The 27,184-nt window shown below is 39.7% G+C and overlaps 1 protein-coding gene across 1 annotated transcript in view; it reads left to right on the top strand.

The window, feature by feature from the left end:
* Positions 1-2,981: 2,981 nt before the first annotated feature.
* SMC5 (structural maintenance of chromosomes 5) overlaps positions 2,982-27,184 on the top strand; it is a 41,856-nt gene continuing 17,653 nt past the window's right edge. Inside the window, exons 1-15 of the mRNA XM_080637551.1 lie at positions 2,982-3,197; positions 5,071-5,212; positions 6,314-6,366; positions 7,745-7,907; positions 8,967-9,101; positions 10,181-10,321; positions 13,932-14,093; positions 15,723-15,794; positions 16,731-16,986; positions 18,114-18,268; positions 19,981-20,094; positions 21,197-21,291; positions 21,499-21,631; positions 22,791-22,964; positions 23,110-23,279. Of these exons, the coding sequence (XP_080493677.1) occupies positions 3,061-3,197; positions 5,071-5,212; positions 6,314-6,366; positions 7,745-7,907; positions 8,967-9,101; positions 10,181-10,321; positions 13,932-14,093; positions 15,723-15,794; positions 16,731-16,986; positions 18,114-18,268; positions 19,981-20,094; positions 21,197-21,291; positions 21,499-21,631; positions 22,791-22,964; positions 23,110-23,279 (2,102 nt within the window). The 5' untranslated portion in view covers positions 2,982-3,060. The remainder of the gene's footprint in view (positions 3,198-5,070; positions 5,213-6,313; positions 6,367-7,744; positions 7,908-8,966; positions 9,102-10,180; positions 10,322-13,931; positions 14,094-15,722; positions 15,795-16,730; positions 16,987-18,113; positions 18,269-19,980; positions 20,095-21,196; positions 21,292-21,498; positions 21,632-22,790; positions 22,965-23,109; positions 23,280-27,184) is intronic.

Genomic DNA, 27,184 nt, shown 5'->3' with positions numbered 1-27,184 from the left:
GAGCAATAAAAGAACTAGCATTTTATTTACCGGGATCTGAATACAGCTTACAAGTGTAACTGCCCACACTTGAAGAGACCCACTGCTCCATTTGGACCACTGTGTAAGGTAAAAGGCTCAAGAAAACACGCTTTTCCTGCGACATGACACACTGAGTCAAAAGGTTCTACCCTTCATATTTTTTGAACATCAGTCTTGTCCTGCCCCAAAAAACCCACAAGGTGTCAGATGTCAAATTTGTTAAACATTTCCTTTGGAAAAACATTTCAATTTGTGATACCAAGTTTCTCAGTTGCTTGAGCACGAATGAACTAATAAACTTTCAATACTCCATTACATTACTTTGCTCAATATTCATCTTCTTGCTGTTTTCTTCTCATTCTTCCTCTGTTGTTTCCCTGTCCACCTACCTCACCTTTCTGTTTTTCCCACCTGCATACGGTTTTCCTAAACATAAGCATTTTGGTCCCTTAGCCATGTTCTGCTATGTTCCTTTGCTCACTGCTAAATACTGTAATTACATCTTGCTGCTCTTACATTCCGTATTGGCTTTTACATCCTCCCTCTATTCTTTCAAGAATTCCTCTGGGTCTAAGCACTGCCTACTTGGCAGCCTCTGGCATCTCATTTTTCCAGCTCTCACTGGCACTCATAACCCCCAGATCCTGGAAAATGCTCCTGACAAGTTCTAGTAAAAACACATCTCTTCAGCAATCTTTAGTGGGAGTATCTTGAAATGATTCCTTAATCTACCACCTCCTTCTCTTTTGGCTGGAAGTCACTGTTTATGAGTCCAACCCTGCCCTTTTGGTCTTCAAGCTTGAGACATAACTGATTTAGGAGACTATATTAACTAATTGAAACATTATCTACTCATAAATCAGCTAATAATTTAATTAACTAGACACACTGTCATGGTTTAAGCCCAGCTGGTAACCGCAGAACCACGTAGCTGCTCACGCACTCTCCCTTTTTTCCCCCTCCTACCCTCAGCGGGATGGAGAGGAAATCGAAAGAACACAAAACCCACAGGTTGAGATAAGAACAGTTCAATATCTAAAGTATAACACAAAACTATTAGTAGCAGTAATAATAATAAGGGAAATAACAAGTGGAGAGAATATTAAACTAAAAAGTGAAGGAACCTCCCCCCCAACCCAATAATAAACACAAGTGATGCACAATACAATTGCTCACCACCCACTGACCAACACCCTGCCTGACCTGAGCAGCAATCTGGGCCTTCTGGGTTACTCCCCCCCAGTTTATATACTGGGCATGACGTGCTGTGGTATGGAATACCCCTTTGGCTAGTTTGGGTCAGGTGTTCTGTTTCTGCCTCCTCCCGGCTTCATGTGCTCCTCCTCACCGGCAGATCATGAGACCATATTTGAAGTGTGGCTACAAAAAGAATGGAGACTCCCTTTTTATAAGGAGTCACATGGAGAAGACAAGGGGTAATGGGCACAAGTTACTCCTGGGAAATTCTGATTTGACACAAGATGAAAATTTTTCACAATGAGAACAAAGAGCCATTGGAATAATCTCCCCACGGAAGTCCTGAACTCCCCGACACTGGACACACTTAAGATTCAGCTGGAGAGGGTGCTGGGACATCTAGTCTAGGGCATGCTTTGCCAAGAAAGGTTGGATCACATAGCCCCTGAGGTCCTTTTCAACATGGTATTCTACAATTCTATGATTTGCAGGATATTATAGACACAGTTCCTTAGGTACAGGTAGCGTGGCAAGCCTCTGCCAAGTATCTGGTTGATATTGGAAAAACACTATTTTCCTTGTAAAATTACTAGGACAAAACCCAGACACTCAGTTATGTGAAAAACCAAACACAGTCTAGTTATGTGTTGATTCCTTTACCTAGTTACACTTAACCACAAGCAGTTTCTTATGTCTTTGCTTTAGCAGTCTTAATCGGCCTCCATATCCCTCATAGAAGCTTTGGCTAGTTACATGGTCTTGTGCTCCGTCAGAACTCTTGGTCTGGGAGAAAAAGTAAAGCATGTGGGAAACGTAAGGCATCTTCAGGAGTCTGAGTACCACTGGTGATTGCCCAGCTGTCAAGGTGCCAAAATCTCACACACAAGCATTCATCTAGGATCTAAAGGACATGTCCTTCGTGCGGACTTTCTGAGGGAACAGATACTTTCTTACTGTTTCGTTAAAAACGAAGAAAAAGCAAACAAACTCAGACAGGTGCTGGAATATGAAAATGAGGCGAGTTCGCTCGGCGGAGCCCACGCGGGACCCGTGAAGGACCAGGAGGTACCCAGAAGGTGCCTACGCCTGCAGCACCGGCAGCCCGACTTCTCGGCTGTGCTGCCACCTCGTGGGAACACCGCTACACCACTCCCTTCAAGCGGTACGGCGCCAGCCGCCGCGGAAAGGCCGCTACCGGACAGCGATAGCCGAAGGCTGGGCCTCCAGCCCCCTCCCGCTCCGGCCTTGGGCCTCCGAGAAGCAGGCTAAAGCCGGGCTTCGGTGCCGGTCGCCCCTCTTCTGAGGGAAAGCAGTGGGCCGAAGGCGCGCCGCGGGCAGCGGCACAGTCCCTCCGCTCCACGGCACCTTAACGCAGGCAGGCCGGAAGACGCCGTCCTCTCTCCGCAGTACCCACCGGGACGTGCGGCCGGCGAAGCAAAGAAGAATGCCTCTCGCCGGCCGGGACGGGCCGAGGCCCCACCTCACGCCCGTTAGGCCGTGCGGTGCCTCAGCGTAGGCACAGCGCGTCGTTACTACTACTACTGCTGCTGCTGCTGCTGCTGCTGCTGCTGCTGCTGCTGCTGCTGCTGTTGCTGTTGCCACTGTCGCTGCGCGCCCCCGTGCCTGAAACCCGTGGCAACCCCCAAACCTCCTTCCACGGCCCCCAACCCTCCCCCCCCAGCCAATGGGCATGAGGATGTCGCGCTGCAAGCCAATAAAAAGCTTCACTAGGGCGCAGTCTCTCCCTCTCAGCCAATGAGCGCGATCTTCACCTGCCCGCCGTTTCTTGCCTGCTAATGAGAGCGAGGCGCCGGGCGCGGTGTTGCGGCCTGAGCAGGGAAAATGGCGGTGCCGGAGAAACGGTATCAGAATGCCTGTCAGCTTGGCGCCAGCAGCAGTCAGGAGACCGCGGGGAACGCTAAGGAGTGCCACCGCTTCGTCGAGGGCTCCATCGTCAGGATCTTCATGGAGAACTTCCTGTGAGTGTGCGGCGGGCGATTTTCCCTCCTGGGTGATGGCGGCAGAGCGGCCGCCATTGGCCCCAGCGCGCGTGCGAGCGCTGGCGTACGGACTTTAGCCGTCTCAGAGGTCGGTGGCTAGTTTGGGCGACCTCGGCTTCTACCCTCGCTCCTCCGCCCCGCTGTAAAGTGGGTGCGGGGCCCGGGAGCTGACGGTTACCCTCGGTTAACTGCGGGCTTGATAAGGCCTTAGGTACCGAGGAGAGTGGGGGCTGGAAGAGGGAATAAGCGAAACGTGTGTTCTCAGGAAGATGATGCTTTGCTCAGAGCTGTCTGGATTGCTGGTCCCATATAGGCTGTTAGTGTAGTGTCGCCGCTGCGGGGGTGCGTTTCCCGCTGGTGGTCGTGTTGGCCATTCTTCCCCGACGGTGTTGGTTCTTATTTATGTCAGCCTCTGCAAGTTTTTTTTTTCTCCCAGGTACGTGATTGTCAAGTAGTGAAGAATGGGAGAGTGCAGAAGATCTTCATAGGGCAATAGTTCCCAGCAGGTCCTGGGAACCATTAGAATAAAACGTGGTGGTACTTTTTGTGTGTGCTTTTTTCAGCTTCTGTGTAGTAAGAATACCGTTCTATTTGTAGCTATTATACTTATTAGTAGAAGCCTTCAGGACCTTTTCTTATAGCTGGTGAATCATTAAATCATAGAGTGATTTGGGTTGGAAGGGACCTTGAAAATGATTAACTCTCCTGCCACGGGCAAGGACACCTCACACTAGATCAGTTTGCTCAATGCCCCGTCCAACCTGGCCTGAAGGGCTTAGAGGGATGGGACCGTACAGCATAACACTGTAACTTAACATATAACTTCCAGGCATGGGGCATAAATAGCTCTATGTCAGCCTTGGAAGCAGTTCTGAATAGCGTAGTTAACAGGTCATGCTACAGATGGCAAATGAAGCTTCAAACATAGTAGTTTAAGCCTCGGCATTAAGGATTCAAACACCTTCTCTTCCAGAAGTACCTGGATTATGTTACTGTCTCAACCATTAACTACTTTTTCTTCTTTGGGGTTAGTGTTTCATTTTGTCCCTGTGTGTTTGGTCCAGTGCAGGAACACAATGGAATGGTGGAGATCGCTATAAGTTCAGGATGTTACTCTTGTACAAACATTAATAGTTTGAGTTTGTGTGCTGGGATTTACTGTCTTCTTGTAGTTGCAGTAGGCATGCTGGATGCACACAATGAAAGATGTCCAATATAATTAAAAAAAAAATCACTGATTAAAGGCTAATTTTTTAGGTTCCTGTAACTCAAGAAAGCTATTGCACAGGATTCTTGCGGAACTTAAGATCCAAGTACATTGTATAGGCTAGATGAGTGGAATCTCCTTCTGTGACTGCAGTGCAGCAGGCAGCTGGAATTAAATGTAACAGACTTGACTGAATTCATTCCATTTTCAATTTTCTCAATTTTGTCTTTTTTTTTTTTTTTTTTAACTTAACATGTAAAATAACATGATGTCCTAGTGAAGACAATAGAAATAGTCATTATGTGGCTGAGTTTCATCTTTCATAATAATTCATTTTGAAGAAAGTTGTTGTGAGTACTCTGGTAGGAATGTATTCCACAGTGTTTCATTGTAGCATTAGTTTTCATTCTGGGATTTTATTACAAAACAGTATTTGATAAAATTACCTGTCAAATATATTTAATCTAATAATGAAGTGTTTTTAAGCAAGCAGATGTTTTGGGGGGGTTTTTGTGTCAGTTGTTTTTATGGTTTTTTTGTTGTTGATGGTGGTTGTGGTGTTTTGCGTTTTTGTTTGTTTGTTTTATTTTCTTTTTAAAGTGACATAGTGTTTGTAATGTTCAAGAAATTAATTGTGCTTTCCAGAACATACGACACCTGTGAAGTACATCCAGGACCCAATCTGAACTTGATTGTAGGTGCTAATGGAACAGGAAAGTCAAGCATTGTTTGTGCCGTCTGTCTGGGACTGGCTGGAAAGCCTTCTTTCATAGGGCGAGCTGATAAGGTAGCTATGAATTTATGTAATTTTGATGTTTAATCTGAATTTCATTAAGAGTCCTCTTCAGCAGAGGAGGGAGGAAAAGACTGTCTTCCTCCATTTGCTTTATTTTTATAAAAAGTAACGTGTTGAAACTAGACTAACCTGGTCCAGAGAGGTTTGGAAAGGCTTTTCCAAGGAGTTTTGTCTTGCTTAACTGCTTGTTCTCTTGACTGAATTATGAAGTGGAAACACCAAAATTGTACTGGGGCCTGAGTAAACCGGAGGTTGTATTTGAAGATGTCTTAAGCACCCACAGTTGGGTGTGAAAAAGCCACCTAAAGCATAAATGACATTTTATTCAAAATACTAATTAAAGGAGAAATAATTAAAAAAAAAAAAAAAAGTCTAACTTAAATTTCCAAGTAAATAGAACCTGTAGAAATAACGTATTCTTGTCTTAGAGTTTATCTTAAATTACAAAGCTGCTGATCTTTTATTTAAATGGAAGTTGGATTGTTTTGAGTTTTTCTACTATTTTTTTTTTTTTTTTTTTTTTTTGTTGCTCCCAAGAGGTCATGTGTTGACATTACAGTAGAAAGCTTGTATTTGTCAGTTTTGGAAGTTTTGTTTCTTGCTTTCTTGGCTGTTCTGGTTGGATGTAATATATTCCAGTAGATCTTTGGAGCACCAAATCTGGGTACCTAAATATCTGTGCATATTTTGGTTACAGCTTAGTTTTGAGCAAATGTAGATATGGAAATTGACTGCATGGCAGCACTGTGTATTGGCATTTTTATTTAGTCTTTTCATATTTATATATTTTTAAACTATTAGAATGAGCAGTTCTATTAATGCAGATACTTGGCAATTTCTTTCATTTGTATTCCTTTGTTTCTTGAATTCATAAGAACTTCTTTCTCTCTGTGGATCTGCTGATTACAATTTGTTCAGTTTTAGAGGTTGAAATAGATCAGAAATTGTTAACCTGTGGGGAAGATTTTAATTGTAAATTTTCAATAAAATACCCTACTACAGCAACTCAGTTATACAAATACATATTTTTGTAAGAGATTACTTTGTAATACGCTTACTTTGCAATAATAACTTCTGTAATTAACTTTGTAGGTTGGTCTCTTTGTAAAGCAGGGATGCTTGAAAGGTGTAGTAGAAATTGAACTGTAAGTAGTAAAATTGTATTTCCTCATGTATTTTTAATGAGATTATTTCCTCACATAGGCATTTACAAAGTTGTGAAAAAGAACCTGGTGTTCCGAGGTCTGTCTTTAAGTTGGTGATTTACTTTTTTATGCAGACTTCAGTATTTTAGGGTTAAATAATTGTCACACAATAAATAAGCAGTGATGGCTGGTCTTAATTTCACTTTCTAAAGCATTTTACCTTGTTTTGATGTACAAAGAATGTATCTCTGAAGATGAATATATGTGTTGTGTTTAGCTTTTGCTTACATTTAATGTTAGGATGAGTCGGATGATGTAGTGGTTAGAAATTTTATTTGAAGAGGAAAAACATGACAAAGTCTAAATTTTAAAAACAAATGTTCTGCCTTCCGTATACTGTTACTGCTGGTATGTGGGACTCCTCTGCATTCTTACTGAAAACATCACATACTGAATAAAAGAAAAATTCCTTAATTTGATAAAAGAAATGAGTATGGCTTTCTAAGTCTTTTGAAGGAAGTCTGGAATATTAAAATAAGGTAGTAAGCACTTACGAGGAAATAATCATAGAGTCTTCAAGAAGCAGGCTCATATCCCTGTGGTACTTACTGCAAACACTGGAAGCTGTTGAATTACTTCTACTTTGACTGCTGTCCTTAAGTCTCCTAAGGTACATGGCTGCCAAACTGTTACAAGCCCTTATTCTCCATCTTTAACAATATGCTGGTTGAACAGGCACAAGACAATTTCTAAATCAAAATAGTGGCCAAAATTCTCAAGACTTGACTGTCTCACTGCTCATTTATTATTGATGTATCTTAACTGGACTGAATTTTTGAAGGTAACTGTTGAGCTAGAGAATGAAGTGTACAACTGATGCATATTTGCTGTTCTTTAAAAGCAGAAAATGAAAACAAATTAGTATTTTTCATACTGTATGATACTACATTTATTCTCAAATGGAGGCTACTGATATAGTTCTGTGAACTAATATGTAAATGTTTAGCGTCAGTATGCACCTCCTGCATCCCAATTTTAAAACTTCCTAAATGTCATATAGAAAAAACTACACTCTTACCTAAACTATCTGCATCTGTTACAGTGGCTCCTACATCCAGCAGGAGTATGTAATTTACATAAATAACTTCCTCTGAGTTAAGATGTGCAGATGTTCTTGATGTTTTCTGTGTGAGATTAATTTACCACTGAAGAACTGGACATTTTCCCAGGCACAAAGTGTGAATCTGCTGCTATTGTCCAGTTAACTTATATTAAATATCTAGATATCTAAAAGTTTTAATACTGTAAGTCTGACATGCTTTGACAGTTGATAACTTGTGTATTGTCAAAAGTGTAAGCACTCCTTTTTATTAATCAGGTCTAAGACACCTGAAAATATCATCATCACACGAGAGATTCATGTGGTGAACAATGCATCAGCATGGTTTATCAACAGAAAGCCAACAACCCTGAAAACAGTAGAAGAGCAGATTGCAGCCTTAAACATCCAGGTGGACAATTTGTGCCAGTTTCTTCCTCAGGTATGAATGAATTCTGAAGATGATGCAAATGGAGCTCTGTGTTTTGCGAAGGTTTTGGTGCTTCTTAGGTTTTTTAGCTCTTCAGGTATTTTGTAGGACAGCACAAAGAATGGAAGCGATGAGGTAGATGTACTGGTGTGATGGTGAAAGAAAGGAGAAACTGTGACCTTTAAGGCTCACTAGTTGAGCAGGTTTGGAACTGTTGACACTGAAAGGAAAACTGCTGATGTTTCCCGTGTTAATGTTTGAGTATCAGCACTGACAGTGGTATCTCTCTGTCCTGTCTGTGCTGCTCTAGGGATATTCTTAAGCAACTGATCTGTAAGGAAATTTTTAAGATGTCTTGAGGTCTAACACTCTCTTTGTACCTTTACCTGCATGGTTCCTATAGTTCTGCATCCCTGACTTTCCCAATCAGTCCCTGCTTGCACTTTTCTCTCATTATCTCCAGTCAGTTCCTCAGGCTTGGATTCTGAAGGGGAAGAGTTGTCTTAATGTCTTTCTCCATAAAACAGAAAGCAGTCTTACTAGAAGACTCTGTAGCTGCAACAGAGGCCATAGCAATGCTTCCTGGTACCCTTGGCTTCCAGCCTTAATGTTAACCTCTTCATGGTTTAACTTTTATATTAATCATAGCATTCACAGTGGGAAGGTGTAGCCTGAAAACCAATTTTAAGGATACAGTGGAATTAAACCTTTAATTGTCTGTACTAGATTGTCTTGTTCAGAAGAATGATAGCCAATTCAAAAATAATGACCCAACCACAGCTACCCTCAAAAGCTGCCAAAGAGCCAGTGACAGCTAAGGTTCAAGCTTGAATCATTCCAGAGCAGCTCCAAGAAATCTTACTAATGTTGAGGAGGTTTTGGTTGCTAGTCTATGAGGGAATCATCCTATGTCAGAGCTGTCTGGTATAGAACTATGTCAGGTTATTTTCATAAGTAAACTGAAGTATTTAAATCCAGTATTACTGTATTGCACTGTCTTAACTAGTACTCTATTTTTGTTACTGTTTTTTTGTGGGTTTGGGGGTTTTTTTGTTTGTTTTTTTTTTTTAGGACAGAGTTGGAGAATTTGCAAAACTGAGTAAGGTTGAGTTGCTTGAAGCCACTGAAAAATCCATTGGCCCTCCAGAAATGTACCAATTTCATTGTGAACTGAAAAACTTCAGAGAAAAGGAAAGAGAACTAGAGGTAAACATGTACATTAGACAGAGAGCAATGACTGTAGGAAAATTAGCATAATAAAATATAACAGGATGTCTTACAGAATTAGAAGGTAGTACTTATTTACAAAGTCTGTGGAAAGCTGATTTTACCAAATAATGCTCATCTTTTTCATTCATTCACTCCAACACTCACGTGCTCATAAGCACGAAGACATATGTGTGTGAGTGGTCTGGACACAGATGACAAGGGATGCCTGTTGTCAAGTACTGATCACTTCTCTGTGATTCTTGACTGGCAATAGCTTTTCTGGACAGATATTTTATGGCTTTTCAGAATCACCAGTTCTTGTACTTGCTGACTTCAGCTTCCATAAATTACGGACAAAATTGTTGCCTGTTACCTGTTTTTGCTAGTTTGGATAATTAACAGATAAAGAGGAAAAGGGAGAACAAATGAATGAGCTGCAACCTTGTTGCCATCCTGGTTTTAGGATGCAGGCTCTTTCCCTGACAGTTACTTGTACTGTGATCTTACCAGAGTGCAGGCTTAATGATCTTTGCAGAACTTATGTGTTCATTGCTGTTACTGCTGGGAATGGTGTCTGTTGTTAGCTATACAGGCCATTCTTGTAATCCTTTGTTTGGCTGTTTCTTCTTGTGCTAGCGTCCATGCATGCATTTGCACTCATACGTACACATTCACATGACAACCTTAATGTTTCCGTTATAAATTTCTGCAAGATCTTTCACAAGCCTTTTTTGCTACTTGTATTTATCAAAAATGGTTATGATGCTTTAGAAACTAGTAGATTAATGGAGGCTGTAGGGAGTAACTTCCTGAGAAAACTAAAAACAAACAAACTCTTCGACTTAAAATTTCTGTTCAAATTAGATTTGTTTTCACAGAAAGTATGTGCTAAATGCACTTGTTAAAAGCTGGGTAACTATTCCTAGTTGGGTTGTTCACCTCTAATTACTGATTTACAAGAATGTTCTCTCTGTTGTTAAATTTTTGCTTTAACATACATGTAAGGTGTCGACTATTTCTGAAAAGTGTTTTCACAAAGTAGATGTTTTAAAACATGAAAATGTATATTCTTACAGAACTTGTGCAGAGACAAAGCTAACTCTTTGGAGAAGATGAAACAGAGGGTTGAACGATACAAACAAGATGTTGAGAGATACCATGAGCGCAAGCGCCATCTAGACTTAATTGAGATGCTTGAGAGGAAAAGGCCTTGGGTGGTAAGTTGTTATTTTTTTTTTCTTTTCAGAGGTTTTCTTATAAAACCCATTTTTCCTAATTCTGCAATATTGGAAATTTGAACATCATTACAATTGCTTGGTAGGCCAGGTCTTGAAATGCTGTTCTTGGCCTAACTTTTATCATTTGCTTACTTATGTAGCTAGACTTTAAGAAGTTGCTTAAGACTTAACTTTAGTACTTACTGCCCGTTTGGCCATTTAAGAGAGCCAGCAATATGGGCCAAGGGCAGTATTCCTTATACTCCTTGCAGGCACAACTGGCTTAATTTAAGTGCCGTGCCTAGGTGGTTCCACTTGCTTCTTCCAGAATGCAGAAAACTTTCGTAAGGTATCTTGTTGAAGTTTTGCAGATAACTGAAGTCTCACATGAGTGTACAAAAAAACTTTGTCTCTTGTATCTTGAAAAGCAACTGGATTCAGGGGGTTATACCTTCACTGTTTTCAAACCTCTGTGGTAATGACCAACGGATGTAGGAGCAGCAATAGGAATAGGTGAATGGTGGTAGGTGCTAAGGAGGTGGGCTGTACACTCTGTGTCTTTAGGGTTGGACTTCCACACTTGCTGAATGATGTGGGTTTTTCCTACTACACATGCATTAGTCTGGCTTAGTTAACAAGAAGAGAGTGCAATTTTACTAGGAGAGATGTAAGTCTTGTATATGTAATGTAGGCTGATACTGATCTTTAGTGTAAGGTATTTGCAGATAGAGAACTCTGAATGGTCATCTGAAACTGGTGGGGGTGAACTAAGTTATCTGTTCTCAGTTAAATTGCCTTCTGTAAGTTTGAGAACAATGCTGTTAATTACATGTTTCTTAAGCAAATTTAGACAGACTTCTTCACACCTTCCTCTTTCATGGCTGTCTTCTGGACAGTTTGCATTGCTGGTGTATATTAAATGCTTTTGGTGGGTGCACTCAATTAGGAGAAATTTAACTTTTTGGCCACTAAATCTGTAGAAACAACAGTGTTCTGACAAAAGTGACAAAACAAGAGTGTTTTGACACCTATGTGAAGATCGAATTTGTAGTACAGAATCAGTAGTGTATACCAGATTGTTTACTGGAAGTCACTTGTCAAATCCTTCTGATGGATCACTTGGAGTTTACCTGTATTGCAAAATACCAAGCTCTTCTAAAGTAAATGCATTCTTTTACAACGGCATATTTCTTTTTCATCCCTAAGAAAAAATGTTTTTTTATGTGTTAAAATCGGATTCAATAGAGTTGAGAGTAGCACAAAAGTTTATTCTTCCTACTGTGGATCTTCCCTCTCCTTTATCCTACCTGTAAGGTAGGTTTATACTTGTAGACCAAACTTGTATAGGTCTTTAGAATTGCCTCTGTAACAAAACAGAATAGCTGGTTGGGCCTTCGAATCAGCCAGGAGGCAGATGCATAAACACTGCAATATGTTACGGAATGGAGAAGAGACAGCTTGAAAACCAGTCAGCTGAAATATTGCATTAGATTATATCTTGATCATAGTGGAAAAGAGGAAGCCTAGTGCTGCACTTATTTTACTATTTGACCACTGTAGAACTATGGTTTTATTCTGAAGACTACTATCCTTCACCTAAGGAGTACTTTTATAGTCAGTTCACCTGCTTCTGTATATGAAGGCTTATACACAATTTTACATATATCTAATAGGTTTTTGAGCATCTGCTTTAAATTCCATAAATCGGACCCTAGGGGTACAGTGTTAAATATTTGGGCTCAAGGAGTTAGGGGATGTTTTATGCTTTTGTGTGTACTGTAATGGGACTTCCATCAGATGATAGGGTCATCAACAGTTGGTGAACAAATTTAAGGAGCTGCAGTTTTTCTAATGTAGATAGACCTTTTGTAGGTCGTTAAAGAAAAGGTGTTCTTTTCCTTCCAAGCTTAAGGTAGTACGGTATACCATAAGGTATATTGTTTTAAGGTAGTATAGCAGCAGTAGGTGCTGTTCTGCCTGCTGTAAATGCCCTGGGCACATGTAGTTCTGAAACCAAGCTGTGTTCATTCTTCTTTTCCTCCTGTTCTGTTCACAATTGAGAAGCTTTGTTATGTAGCTGAGGTGCAAATACCTCTTTGGAGGGCTGAAATCTTATGGAGGTTTTGCAGCTCTTTAGCTAAGTGTGTAATTACAAGCATCAATGATATAAAAATACAGAAGTCTGGTGAAAGGTTTTCTTAAAGTGTTAAAGGGATTTGTTGTATAAAAACCATGTCATTTCAATTTCTAGAAAAACCTGCCTGTAGTTTATATCTGAAGAAATGAAGTGTAATTGTATGAGTGTGCATTTGCTTTAACCTTGAAGTATAATACCTTATTTAGAGCAGAGCTAAATTTTAAGCTTATTCTATCAGCTAAATGGAAGTACAATTGCTTTGCCTGTAGCTTTTTAATGGTGGCTGCTGAGTGTGCTCCACATGGCAGAATTACGGCAGCTAACTTTAACTGCTTTAGTATTTTTATGCTGAAGATACTCTGCAGAAAGAATTTGGGTTTAATAGCCCAAGTTCATTTATTTGCAATTAATTGTATGTGTTTACAAGCAGGGTCATTAAATAACTAACTGGGAAAAAATGGTAGCTGAAAAAGCAAAGTTAGCTGTTACAGATAGAGCTGGCATGCTATCTTTATTTATTATCTTTTTAATGCTCCAAAGCTTGGAATAATCAAGGCATATGCTCTAAACTAGGGGCTTTCTCTAGTGCTTTGCCAAATCCAACAGCCTTCCCTTCCTCTGTACCGCTGCATTCATGTATCTGCTTCTCCTCTCTCTGGTCTTCTTTTTTTTTTTTTCATGAATGCTTAACGGTCATTGAGTGTCATGTTCTTTTTTTTGATATTTTTTTTTTTTTTTTTATTTTTTTTTGGGGGGGGGGCTTTTTTGGTCAGTTGGTTGCTTCTTTGTTTGTTTTGTTTTGTTTTTAATTTCTTCCTCCAGAGATCATGACACCAAAAAAATTCATAACTAATGACTCCTTAAGCCTAAACTACTTTTTTTGCCCAAATTCACCCTGCCTTGAAATGGAGGTTCTTAGGAATGCATCTCCAGTTAAACTCCCTAGATAGTGACTTCTCTGGTATTTGTGGGGTATGGTGGGGTTTTAGTTTTGTTTCCTGAAGTTCTGTTCCACTCCATTTGTCTCCTTGGTTTACTTCAGGGTGATGTCTGTTACTGTCTCTGATAGATCTGTCCAGCCTCTTCCTTTGCTTTCTCCTGGAGTTTTCTATGGTTATTTGCTCCTTAGCCTGAGGACTTCTGCCTAACTAGTGCTCAAACTATGGGCAGAAGGAGCTAAGGAATTACTTTTTCCACACAATCCTGGATGGATTTAGGGGCAAGGTAAAGGAGACAAATCGGTCTTTTCTTCTACTTGAATTGCGTATTACTGAAGAACCATTAAATGTGTGTGCTTGTTTACTGGGGACTGAATGATCCCTACATCTCCTGGTCTTAAGACTAGTAACAGTAGCTTCTGAATGAGTTTTTTCTTATAAAACTTGTGTACTATTAAATAAAATGTTAGAGCAGTATGAAGCAGTGGAACAGAAGACAAAAGTATGTAATTGTTTTACTTTCAACTCCTGCAAGGAATATGAAAATGTTCGTGAGCAGCATGAGGCACTGAAACAAATCCGAGAACAAGCCAAGGAGGAGCTGAAGAATCTAAAAGAACAGCAGTCCCCAGTGACAAAAAAAATCCAAGAAACTGAAGAAGCTTTTAAGAGTCTGGATATGAAAATAAGACAAAAGGTAGGTATTTTAAGTCCTCAGTTAACATACGTAATATTTCAGGTGTTCTGTGTTCAATTTTTAAAGTGTAAAGCTATAACCTCTTTTGTTTTAGTGTGACATAATTATAGAATCAACTAGGTTGAAACAGACTTTTCAAATCAAGTCAAACTGTTATCCCAGGACTGCCAAGGCCACCACTAAACCATGTCACTAAGGGCCTCATCTTCATGATTTTTGAACACTTCCAGAGATGGTGATTCCACCACTTCTCTGGGCAGCCTGTTCCAGTGCCTGACCACCATTTCAGTGAAGAATTTTTTCCTAATATCCAACCTAAACCTCCCCTGGAGCAGCTTGAGGCTGTTATTTCTTTAATGGCATTTGAACAGAGTGAACTCTGCAGTGTAATTCTTTTAACAGTATTCGACAGTATAAAGCAGTGTATTGTGGGTGTAACTTCAAAACCATGAAGACTATTACAGTTGTTAATCTGTTCTGTAAGGGTGGTATAGCTAAATATAATTGAGAATATAATGATAATTTAAAAATTGACTTCCACTTCCTTACTAGTGTCCTGATTTTGAGGGCTTTCAGGATTGTTTTCTGAATATTTTGCATCAGTTTCCTGAGAAAGAGCTTTCTCTTCAGAATGCTTGTCCAAGGTCTTTGGAGAAAGCAGCACAGAATCAGTACTGCATAGCATTCAGCTGCAAGACCAAGATGTATTGTTCCGTGTTGCCTTCGTGCAAACAGTTGTAGTGAAGGTCTTATTTTTTTGTGCATCTTTCAGGTTATGCGAGGAAAAAGATAGTTCCAGCAAGAGTGCTGTGTGTGTTTATTTCCATGTCTGCACTGGCATTTGCTTGCAGTCCTTCCATTCTTTTGCAGTGTTCTGGTATTATGCTTGCACTGTTTTCAGCCTTGAGAGACAAGGGAAAGAGGAATTAAGTTCATAGAGAAAAGCATAGTACACTTCCACTGTGTTCAGGACTCAGCTGTGCACGTGCTTGGGCAACCTGACAGAAGACCGCTTTGAGCAAGGGATGGAACTGGGTGATGCTCAGAAGTCTTTTCTGACTTTTATTATTCTACAACTCTATAGAAGCTGAGAAGGATAAAGAAAGAGTTAGAGACATGGGTGCCTAGGTGTGAGCCAACAAGCTGTCAGGCTTAGCAGTGTAGGATATACCTTTAGCACAAGGCATTTCAGAACTAGTATGGTTTGACAAATTGTTTTGGCTGTCCTGTGCCTAAGAACTTGTGCTTTATTGCTCTGCTCTTTCCTGGTAAAGCTGGTTTTGGAAAAAACATAAGTGTCATGATCTAAATGTATCATTTTTATTAAAATTGAGAATGGAATTATTTTAATTTCAGGTTAGGTTAGCAGACTTCCTGTATCTGTCATGCCTGAATTTGCGGATCTGTAGTTAAATGGTTGTGAAAAGTTCGTAAGCCGTTATTTAGTTCATCAGATGTTATAGGTACAAGTAAGAATAAGAAAAAACTGGAGAGTATGACTTTGTCAGTAATAAAATGTAGAATAAATGCTTAGTTATGCATGTGCAGAATGACCTGTAGAATATGACTGCTTTTTACAAATATAGTTGAATCTATGTCTATCTAATTTAAATATTTCATTGTATGCAGGCTGCTGAAATCAAAGACGTTTCTCAAAAATGTAAACAGAAACAAGATGCTTTGGACATGAAAGATAAACAAGTAAGAGCCTTTGTATTTTTTACTTTTTTGTTGTTTCTTTACTAATGTATTAATTCAGTACTAGGTATAGCTGCATTCAGGTGGAATGTTACTTCTTAAATTCTGCAATAAAGCACAGATATGAGGGGAGTTTGTCCGCTCTTCTGTTAACAGAGTGGGAAATCCCTCCAAACAGGCTGCAAGTGCTTGCATGCTTCACTCCCTCCAGTACACAATGAATCTTTAAAACAACTGTTAGTCAAGTAGGTAAGGGACAGGTGTATACTACGTAAAATGAGTTGCCTTGATGCCACAAACTTAGGACAGTGTGTGTATGTATATTATGTATTTATATACATATATATATATGCAGGTTTCTTTGAAAATGTACAACCCTTATAGTACAGTATTGTACTCAGTATTAAACATGCTTCCAAATATTCTAAGAGGCTGGGGTTATTGCTTCTGTTAAGAGTATAAGTCCAGCATTTCAGCATTTTTGAAAAAGAAAATGCAAAGGTATGTTGTGAAACAGTTACAGCACTTCTGAGCGCTCTGCCAAAAAAACGTGTAAATTAAATATATGCAGATGCAGTGCCATGCTGCACACTGTGCTTGTGCTATAAGTTTTATGCAGTCTTAAACTAACTTTCAAGTGTGTTAAGAAAGATCTTGAGCTTTAAGCTTCTGCTTTTATGAAAATATGAGAACTTCAAAAATCACTTTAAAGGCTTGATTGTTTTTTTGCTTAAGTGCTCTTAAGAAATCTTGCCAGTTCTTCAACTGTCAGGGGCTGTTAGAGCTATAGTAGATTCTTAACGGTTTTAGTGCATGGCTACATTAGATTTTAATACCAGTCACACAGATACCTGACAGATACCTTAAACCACGACAGTTGTTTGTCTCAGGTTTTGTATACTAAACTCCTTTAATGTTGGAAATACTCAAAATTCTTAGATTGAACAAATTCATCAATGTCTGAGAATGAAAAAGGATGAAGAAATGGACAGACAGAAGAAAATACAGAACACTCACAAGATGATAGAGGAGTGGAAGAATGAGCTCAGTACAATGGCAGGCTGTGAGAATCTTCAGCCACAAACTGATGCAATTAATAATGACCTGAAAAAGTTACAAGAAGAAAGAGCAATTATTGATAGTGATATCACTGATCTAACAGCAGATAAAATGAACCAAGAGAGGGAAAAGAAAAGTAAGTTATTTGGATTTTTTTTTTTTTTTTTTGTGACTGTACAGAGTCTACTTGTCCTGCTGTAGCGAAATAATTTGGGGCATTTACCCAAAGTACAGCTGTCCTCTTTTCTGTTACCAATTTTACTAAAAGTAACAGAAGCTGCTTTCAAAATAGAGAGAATAAGAGAATGGCAATTGTGGCAATTGACCTTAAAACTAACCTTCCGAACATTCGTTTCTTCTAGGTAAGGATACTGCTTTGCCAGTTTGATCTTTTTTTGGTATTAAATGAAGGTGTCTATGGTTAGTAAAAAAAAATAAAAAATATTTATCCCAAACCTGAAGCAAAAAGCAATTTGCTTTGAAGATGCAGTGTTTAAAATTTTCTCTCTGGCATTCTAATAGCTACTGATGTTGCTTTTGTCCTTTCTATATTAACTTGAACTAACCTTAATTATAGCAAATTCCTTTATACTAGCCTAGGATTTGCAATCAGTTCTTTCTAAGAAACAAAACTTAAAAATTGTAGCCTGGCAGGTAGGTGGTGTGTATATATCCTTGGTGAGTATAGTATATTTGCACATACTGGTGTGTATGGCACTTAACATCATAGAATCCAAGCAGAAGCTGAGGCACAGAGAGACCAAGTCACCAAGGGAAGGAGACTATATATTTTACCTTGAGAAGCACAGAAAGTATCCAATATGTGTTTCTCCTGAATACCAAATGCTTTTGAAAGTGTTCTGTTGTCACACATCTTGTTCTCTGCAAGTATCAAACAACATTCAGAGACTTCGTGTTGCTAGTCACTCTTCCTCTTTAGTCTTGAGGCATTTCTGGTTTTAAATATAAAGCTAGAACAAGTTTTTGATATTTTTAGGACTGAATTCATGTGTTTTCAGTGTGCTACCATATTTCACTATCTTTCAGGTAAGTCTTCATTTTATTTTAGATTTTAAGCTTTAAATAATTCTTACGATTTCTTTAGAATAAACAGAAACTTGGTTGTGGGAAAAGAAACTGTTAATTCTTAGAATCTCCTAACCACCTTACTGCTGTAGTAACAGAGTCAATAAATACTGAAAAATGCTTGTTAGAAAGTGCGCCTGCTGTGGACTCTGTTTAAGAAACTGTCTTAAATTACAGGAATAATTGATCGTCTTGGACAACTTAATAATGTAATGAATATGAAGGAAGAGAATCTTAAAGGGAAATTCAAAGACACACACTCTGCTCTTATGTGGCTAAGAGAGAATAAAGACAAGTTTCAAAAAAGAGTTTGTGAACCCATGATGCTTGAAGTAAGAAACTTTATTTGCATATCACTCTAACCAGTTAATATTTAGGGTTTTCATGCCTTGCAAGACTTCAAGAATGACTTCAAGACTTTCAAGACACATCTTGAAACGAGCTGCTGATTACATGCAGCATACATTAGCATGGCAAACTATTTGTAATTTTAATTCCATAGGCAATGTAGTAATACTCAACATTGAGTTATATGGGGTGATTCGTTCACCCTCCCTCCCTAAGGAGCAGTCCTTTATTAAGGTGCCTGTTGCAGATTTCCACTAAGGTGCATCCAGTTATTTAGACTTAAGTAATTCTTATTTACTGCTTAAATGAAGCAGGGGTAGTTACAATTTAATATCTACCCGTATAGCACAACCTTCTCAGCAATGATTACAACATGTCACTGTGGTTCTCAGGTGTGTTTGTGGCTTGCTTTGCACAGCCAGCTACGGACACAGAAATACCTGGCCTGTTGCTAGGTTTGTGTTTCGGTTCAACAGACACTGTAGTAGCTAGGAATAGCATGGCTAAATTTTCAGAGAGACTGTTGGTTTTGTAGTGCATTCTTCCACCATTGTCTCACCCTCTTGCAGCATGTGCTCCATGCAATGTGAAGAGGGTGAGAAACTTCAACACTCTCCTCCTCTGCCTCAGAATTGCAAGCTTATTTTAAGAGAATATTGCTATGGTTTAAATTAAATTGAATGTTGAATATTTTTATGCCAATTGTTATACTTTGTGCATGTGCTAGAACTATTCAAGATTACTTTTCTTTATTATATAATGCCAAGTATTTCCTGTGATTACCAGAACTTCCAGTTCTTCCTGGAAGACCACATCGAATTAATCTTACAAATGCCTTGATAGGCTGCCTTTGCTTTTACCTTAAGGCTTCATTAACCTAAGTGTCATCCACTAATGCCCAACTTTTGTTTGAGATGTTGTAAGTTAGTCTCAGGTATATATAAGTTGTAGCTTTCAAATAGACTTTGACTAATTTCAGCTTATTAAATTGTGTAGTTCTGTGTAATTTTGCCTTTGTATGTCATGTATAGTGACATAATGTCTAATTACTAGTGAGAGTTACTAAAGAATTGTAACATTAACATTTAGTTCAGATATGAAAAGCTTCATCTTAAAAGTGGATTTTTTTTTGGTATTTATTTATTAAGAATTCAAAGATATTCGATCAACCTGAGAATCTGTTTTTTTAGGGCTTCATAATTCTGTAGTTGTATTTGGTAATGTTCACTATGTCCAAATGAAAGGGAACTGCATATAAATAATTTGTGGTGTGTGGTATTTTCTGGGTTTTTTTGATTCCGTAGGTTAATTGTTTCTAAACAGTGAGATACCTTGACTAGTACTGGTGCAGAACCACTAGAGATGGTTGAGATGAGATGGTTGTGGCTGCAATTGTAAGGTAAGGATGGTGCAGAGGAGGGAGAGATGGTGTGCTGGAGACAGTGATAGCTCCAGGAATGCTGAGAAAGTATACAGATGGCTAAAAACTAAACACAGTGATGTATGAGTTACTGTAGGTTTCCTCCCAGTAGAATTGGATGCAAGAGGACAGGGAATAATGTCTTTTAAAACATTAAACATTGTGTTTGTTTTTGTTAAACATAGGCTTGGATATCATCTGACTGCTTAAAATGTTTTGAGGGAGGTGTTAAGTCCAACTGTATTAAATCACTTTCTCATTAACTTTCTTTAACAGATCAATATGAAAGACAACAAACATGCTAAATATGTTGAAAATCATATTCCGGCCAATGACATGAGAGCTTTTGTTTTTGAATGTCAACAAGATATGGAAATGTTTCTTGTGGAGGCAAGTAGGCACCAATTTTAAAAACTGATTAAGTACTGATGCAGGAGCCCTAAGCTTCGGAGTCTACCAGTTAAGTCTGTATTTGTTAAGTTTTGATTGGCAAGATAAACATAATAGCTAATACATAGTATTCTCAAGTTTTCTTCTGGAGTAAGATTTTTTTTTTTTTAATTATTATTTATTTATTTAAAGCCCAGACCAACTGGGGGGAAGCAGGAATATTAAGAACATACTTTTAGAAAGAACTTCTGTCTTCCTTGACAAGGCAATAATCACTTCTGTAGAAGAAAATGACAAAAGCAGAATGATGCACATTTAGTACCAAGCTTTTCCAATGCTTCCTGTTAGGAGGTGAGGGGACATCTTTTGTGAGATTGCAGTGGTCCGAGCAGCAAATGAAGCTTATATTTTCTTAATACTGCTATTTCTTGGAGCAATAAGGAGCTAGTTGCCTTTGAGATCCAGGCAGATGGTGCAGAAATAAAAAGCCACGAGATATGGTATTAGCTATATGGTATTATGTTACTTCCCGGCTGTTATCCACAGCATAGTGTGATTTAATGACAAGCTGTCATGCAATTTTTGTAGACCTATCTGCCTTTCACAGAGGCTAGTAATTTTTATATATGTGAACATTAGTGGTGATATCTAGGGGTTTGCCTTTCCTCCATGGTTGTGGAACACAGTGCAAGGCTGCTTTAGACAGCTAAACTGGTCTTGCTGTGTCCTCAATCTTTTTTGCCCTGTGAGGACCGGGGTTTTCAGAGCCTCTGTTCCCAGTGGTCTGCCATTGTCTCTGCAAAATGGCCATACATCCCTTATTACATACAGCTTGACATTTAGACTGAGCACCTGGCTGTGGATTTGTTTGATTGCTTTTGTTTTCTGTTATGCGTGATATGTTCATGGAGAAACATTAACTGCATTTGGCTTTTAGAGAACTCAGCCATGCGTGAATGAGAGTGAATTTTTGTGAGCTCTTCAACAGGTGGTCAGTTTAAAATAATTCCAGTTCTGTAATCAAGAAACAATACTTGATTTTCATATAGTGATTTTTTTTCTAGTCTGTTTTACCAAATAATTAAATGTAATCTATATTTAGATGCGTGATCATCAGAAACTAAGAGTGAATGCTGTATGTGCACCTGCTGAATCATGTGCTGAAAACTTACCTTCGAGACCTATTGAAGAATTACAGTATGTATCAGTCTGTATCAGTGGGGAAAGGTCTTAAATACAGTGTTTTGGGGTTGTTGCTATGTATTAGAATTGTCTATGCAAATCAGTTTTTCACCAGTTCAATTCTGGGTTAGCAGGACTTGTTTCTTGACCCTTCGATAACTTACGCTTGCTTATCTGCCAACTTTTGTTTCTGATGTATGTTGGTTTTTTTCTCTCTTTCAGCCGATACGGATTTTTCTCGTATTTACGAGAGTTATTTGATGCTCCTCATCCTGTGATGAGTTATCTTTGCTCCCAGTACCGTGTTCATGATGTCCCTGTGGGAACAGAGAAGACCAGAAGCATGATTGACAGGGTGAGATGTCGTAATTAGCACAAACACACCTGTGGTCTAGAGTTTTCTTACAGAAATTCTGTTGCAAATTAATGTGGAGGAAGCAGAAAATTGCTTTAGCCTTTTATCTGGCCTTTAGAGGTGACAACAGTTCATCATACACAAACATTGCAAGGCATTTTTAACAAATCCAGTCAATCTAATGCAGTACTTCATAAAAAGTTAAATATACCTTTTATTTGCATACTGTTCCAAGTCAGTTATGTGAAATTCTTTTATTGTAACTTCTACTTTAATTGCCTGAGATTCTGGGCAAATTTTAATCTGACAGTTAATTGTACATGACAATTCTGATCTGTTGTGTTTAACAACAATTAGAAGCTGCCTGTTTTTTGTGGGGTTTTGGTGTAGGTTTTTTTGTTTTGTTTTTGTTTTTTTTTTTATTAATGCATTATGATGTTCCTTTTCTGCAAATACAGTTGTATAGCTTTGGTCAGAATTGCTGTAACAAGTAGTGTATAAACTTTCTGGATTCATAGAAATAGGGTAAGAGCTCTGACGAGGAGCAATCTCTACATTAGTCTTTTATGGATTATTGCAAGCTTGTCATTGCTGGGTTATAATGGGGTAACACACATGACAGTTTTCAGCTTAAATCCTCATTCACTTCTTTGTCTATGCTGGGCATCTGTTGCCTATCTCGTACAGAAAGCGGACTCTTCTTTGAATACAGAAATGCTTTGGGATCTCTGAGAACAGCAAGAGTTGCTTTTTTGAGAAACTTGGAGAGCAGGCTTTATGAACAGAGAACACTTCCCGTTTTACTGGGAAAGCTGTTCCTCCTTCCTATCTGCTGTGTTTCTGAGGCGCTAAGAATGAGGAAGAGGGAAGTAAAAGTAAAGCAAGTCCTACATGAAAAGCTCTTCTCTTAATGTTCTTTTTTTTTCTAAGTATTTTTGTCTTTGAACTGCAGTTTTCATGGATTAAAATTATCATGATGCATTAAATTTAGCAACATTTTTTTGCAAATGCTTGTTAACAACTCTTGATAACTTGTTAACAAGTCTTGATAACTTGAAGTTCCTTACTGTGGATTTTAGGTAGTTAATTTCTTGTTCTGAACAAGCATTGCCACAAGTAACACTTTTGACAGATTAATATTTTTGTATGTTTCTTTTAGGTCATACAAGAAACCAAACTTAGGCAGATATACACAGCAGAAGAAAAATATGTTGTTAAAGTATCTGCTTATACAAACCTACCCCTCTCTACCAACACATTTGTGAGGGCAGCACAGTTTCTCACTAGTTCAGTGGATACAGATGAAAGAAGACAGTTGGAAAACCAGCTACAGGTAGGGATTTCTTTGTGTGCTGTACATGATGTGAAGTACTACCCATTTTATTATACAGTAAACATAGGTCACATAGTCTACTTGAATGTGTTAATATGTTATGTTTGTAGTAAGAATGCTAGTGGTGTGTGTTCTTTCATTTCAGGATATCAGTAATACCTTAAAGATGTTGGATATGCGTTTGACTAAATCTCTGGAGAAACAGAAGCGTCTGGAACACAAAGACAATGAGCTTAGGCAGCAGAAGAAGGAAATCTTAGAGAAAGGAAACAGGAGGAGACAGCTGGAATCAAAAATTAGTGTGAAATATGATAGGTAAGAAACAAGCCATTGTATCTGTGAAACGTTAACAATTTTAATAACAAAGGTATTTTACTTCCTCTTATTGCAGTGTGCTTTTGTCCTTACAAAGTAACCAGTAGTTCAGTATTAGATACAGGTGATAATCAAGACAAAAGGTGTTTAGAAGTGGAGACTAAGACTGTGTTTGAGAAACTGTGTAATAATGTTCCAAATGGTTTCCTGTAATAAAATCATAGGAGTCCAGTAAGAGAGCATTTACGCAAATATTGCCATAGTCTTAGCGGCACATGTCTAGATAATACTATAATGGACATAAATGATACTAAGTAAGCATGTCAGGGATTGAGTTGGACCCTGACTGTCCACGTTGTTTGTCTTAACGTGTTTTCTGGTTTTGTGGGCCTCTGCAATTAGTTCTTCTGTTACTATTTTGTCGTGAGAACCTGGGCATGGTTCAAGAAGTATTCCACTTAAGCTCACAGTCCTAGAAGGCAGTGAAGGTGAGATTGCCCTAGGTTTCACACCCTCCCCTCCTTAACACAGTCCCAGCAGACCTTGTAACCTCAAATACTCTATGTTCTTAGGCCACGCTATTTTTCTGGAAGTTGGTGCTGGTGCTCGTGTGCACAGCTTTTGCATTACTTACAGTGCATTAAACTGAAGAAGGGCTTTTCTTCCCTGAAGAGGGACCAGACTCAACTGCTGTGTAGTCAGCGGTGTCCAGGTTGCTGTGGAAAAAAACCATCTTGAAACAGTGTGAATGTGAGTGCAGCTGCAAAGCCAAGTACTGCTCTCAGGTTTCTTACTAGGGATACGTGTCATGATGTTTAACTAGAATACAGAATACGGTTTGGAGGCAGGAGGTGGACCCTTTGACTTAACAAACATTGGTTAAATCCTTCCCTTTGAAAAGAATAATTGCACTCTTTTAATTTTGAATCAGGGCAAGAATCCTGGCACAATTACAGACAAGGCTGTTACACATTTTCTTCTGTAATGTGGATGTTTTTCTGTAGAGATAGAAATTATTTAAAGAATCCGTACACTGAGCATAACTATTTTCAAATACTCATGTTTCTAATTTATGTGATATCTGAATAAGGCTGGATATAATTTTGAAAGTAATACACAATGACAGAATCACTTAGGTTGAAAGGGACTTCATGTAGTCTGTAGTCTCAGAGCAATGCAACACTGAATTCAGACCAGGTTTTCAGGGTTGTATCTGACTGTATCTTGAAAGTCTCCGTGGAGATTGTACAACCTGTTTGGACATCCTGTTTGACTGCTTGGTTGTCCTTACGGGGAAGAAGTTTCTGCTGACATTGTCTGGATTTTTCTTATTTCAATTTATGTCCACTGTCTGCCATCCTTCCACGACACACCTCTTACAAGAGCCTGATTCCATCCTGTGAGTGGCTTCCTGGTGGGAAGGAGAGTGGGGGGCTGTTATTAGGTGTCCTAAAGCTGTCTCTTGTCCAGGGAGAACAAGCTGAGTGCTCTCCTCCTTTCCTTGCAGGGCGTGTGCTGTAGACCTTGACCATACTGGTTGCTTTCCAAGTTTGTTCCAGTTGGTTGCGGTTTGGGCAGCACTGGACAGGGAAGAAAAATTGCTCTTCTCCTGCCTGTGCTTCTGTTCGTACAGCCAAGGATGCTGGGGTACCTGGCTGCTGCCAGGGTGCACTCCTGGCTTATGCTCATTTCACTGGCTACCAATACCTCAAGTCTTTCCCTGCAGAGCTTCTCCACAGCCAGTCTGTCCTGAGCCTGTATCACTGCCAGACTCGTTTCCTTCCCAGGGGCAGGACTCGGCATTTGTCTTTGCTGAATCTCATGAGCCTTTGGTGAACCCCTTGCTCCAGCCTCAGCAGGCCCCTCTGAAAGGCAGGCCTACTGCTCCCCCCAGTTTAGTGTTGTCTGAAAACTTCACCAGAATGCCCTCTGTTGCTTCTTGATCACTGCCAGTGAAGTTAAACGGGACAGGTCCCAGGACTTAATGCTGTGGTATGCTACTTGATGCTGGCCTCCAGACAGAATATAACAGACTAACCATGACCCTCTGAGCCTGATCATCCAACCACTTTTTTTTTTTTTTTTTTAATGTCTATAGTCTTCTATCCACCCAGACTGATTTTTTCCAACTGGAATACAACAATATTGTGGGGGAGATAGCACTGAAAAAGTTAGAGGAATGAGACTGGATCCAGCAGCCTGAGAGGAAAGTGGATCTGAGGCCACTTAATGCTCCCAGGTATCACCACTACTGAGGCTTCCCAGTAGACAGATTCACACAAAAGACATCTAAACAGCAACTACGTACATATTTACACATGGCCAGCCACGCAGCACAGATAGACTCATAAAGAAATCTGACAAAGCACAGCACCACTGGACTCATCATGTTCCTATTCTGTCTGAACAGGACGGGACTCCCCTAGTGAGGCTACCACACATACATATAGGCAGTGCGGATCCCATCAGCAGCTGTGTCCAGACACACTGAATCTGCACAGTACCTGTCCCTGGACCTCAGTTTCCTCAGTTGCTGGTACCTGGACATGCAAACCTCCAAGGCTGCAACCCTGTTCCTGTTGTATCAACTGCCCCGGTCACCCATGTGCAATGCATGCAGAACTGGTTGGGATTCGCTGGTTTCCCAGTAGTCGACTCCCTGGTCACATAGGCATGCAAATGAGCAGATGTAACCATGGCTCCTGTAATGCCCCCCAATAGCCAGTACCCCTGTTGTCTTACTTTTAAATACAGACACATGCCAGCAGGTCTTGTCTCTAGAGACAACAGACCTCATGGTTTCTGGCAGCAAGGCTGGACATTGCTGATCCCTTCAGTGGCCATTTCTTTCTGGGGCCTCACTCTTTGGCTCCCAGGCTACTTTACCTAATAGCTAGTCTGGCTTACTTTTCACTAGGCATCAGACATTAACTTGCACATCTGCACTGGTACTAGGTGCTGACACCATGGACACATGGGCCTCTGACCTGTGGTACCACTCCACCGACTGTCACTGGTCTTTCCAGTTGCTGGCATCACAGACAAGCAAGCCTTCTACTCTGACTTATGATCTGACTGTAATTGCTTGCACACTGAATAGAGAACCACTTACCCAGGACAAGAGTGAAAAATGCAATTGACTAAAAAGAGAATGTGCTGATTGACGTGGCTGGACCAGCCAGCTATTTACATACTCTTCTCCTATATTCCATAATGTTTTCTGTACCCTCAGGAAACAACCACCCTCAGTCCAGAGGATGTTGTGGTGTTGACTTTCCATGTTGGGTTTCACACCTTAACACTGGAGCTGAGGCTGTCCTAGGACGGGGTATTCCTTCCTTTGAGTCCTTAATTTGGGTTCCTGCCTGGTAAGGTGCCCCTGTGCTCCTCTGAGCTTACAGAGATGGGCCAGTGGTTCCCCCCACTCCCCTGCTCCCGGATGGAAGGGGAGAACTGAAAGAATGTAAATCCCATGGGTTGAGATAAGATCAGTCCAACAACTAAAGTATAGTACAAAACTACTACTACTGCCACCAATAATAATAATGATAAAGGAAATAACAAGGGGAGAGAATATAAAACTAAAGAGGGAAAAGGAAAAGAAAACAAACACAAGTGGTGCACAATACAATTGCTCACCACCTGCCGACTGATACCCAGCCTGACCTGAGTAGCAATCTGGGCCTTCTGGGTAACTCCCCCCAGTTTATATGCTGGGCATGATGCGCTGTGGTATGGAATACCCCTTTGGCTAGTTTGGGTCAGGTGGCCTGTCTCTGCTTCCTCTCTGCTTCTTGTTCCCCTCCTTGCTGACAGAGCATGAGACTGAAAAGGTCCTTGCTCGGAGTAAATATTGCTTAGCAACAACTGAAAACATAGCTGTTTATCAGTGTGTTATCAGCATA

This window comes from Psittacula echo, assembly GCF_963264785.1.
Source record: "Psittacula echo genome assembly, chromosome: Z".
NCBI classification, from domain to species: domain Eukaryota; kingdom Metazoa; phylum Chordata; class Aves; order Psittaciformes; family Psittacidae; genus Psittacula; species Psittacula echo.
The sequence above is the reverse complement of the archived record's forward strand: the minus strand, read 5'-3'. Positions and strand labels throughout refer to the sequence as shown.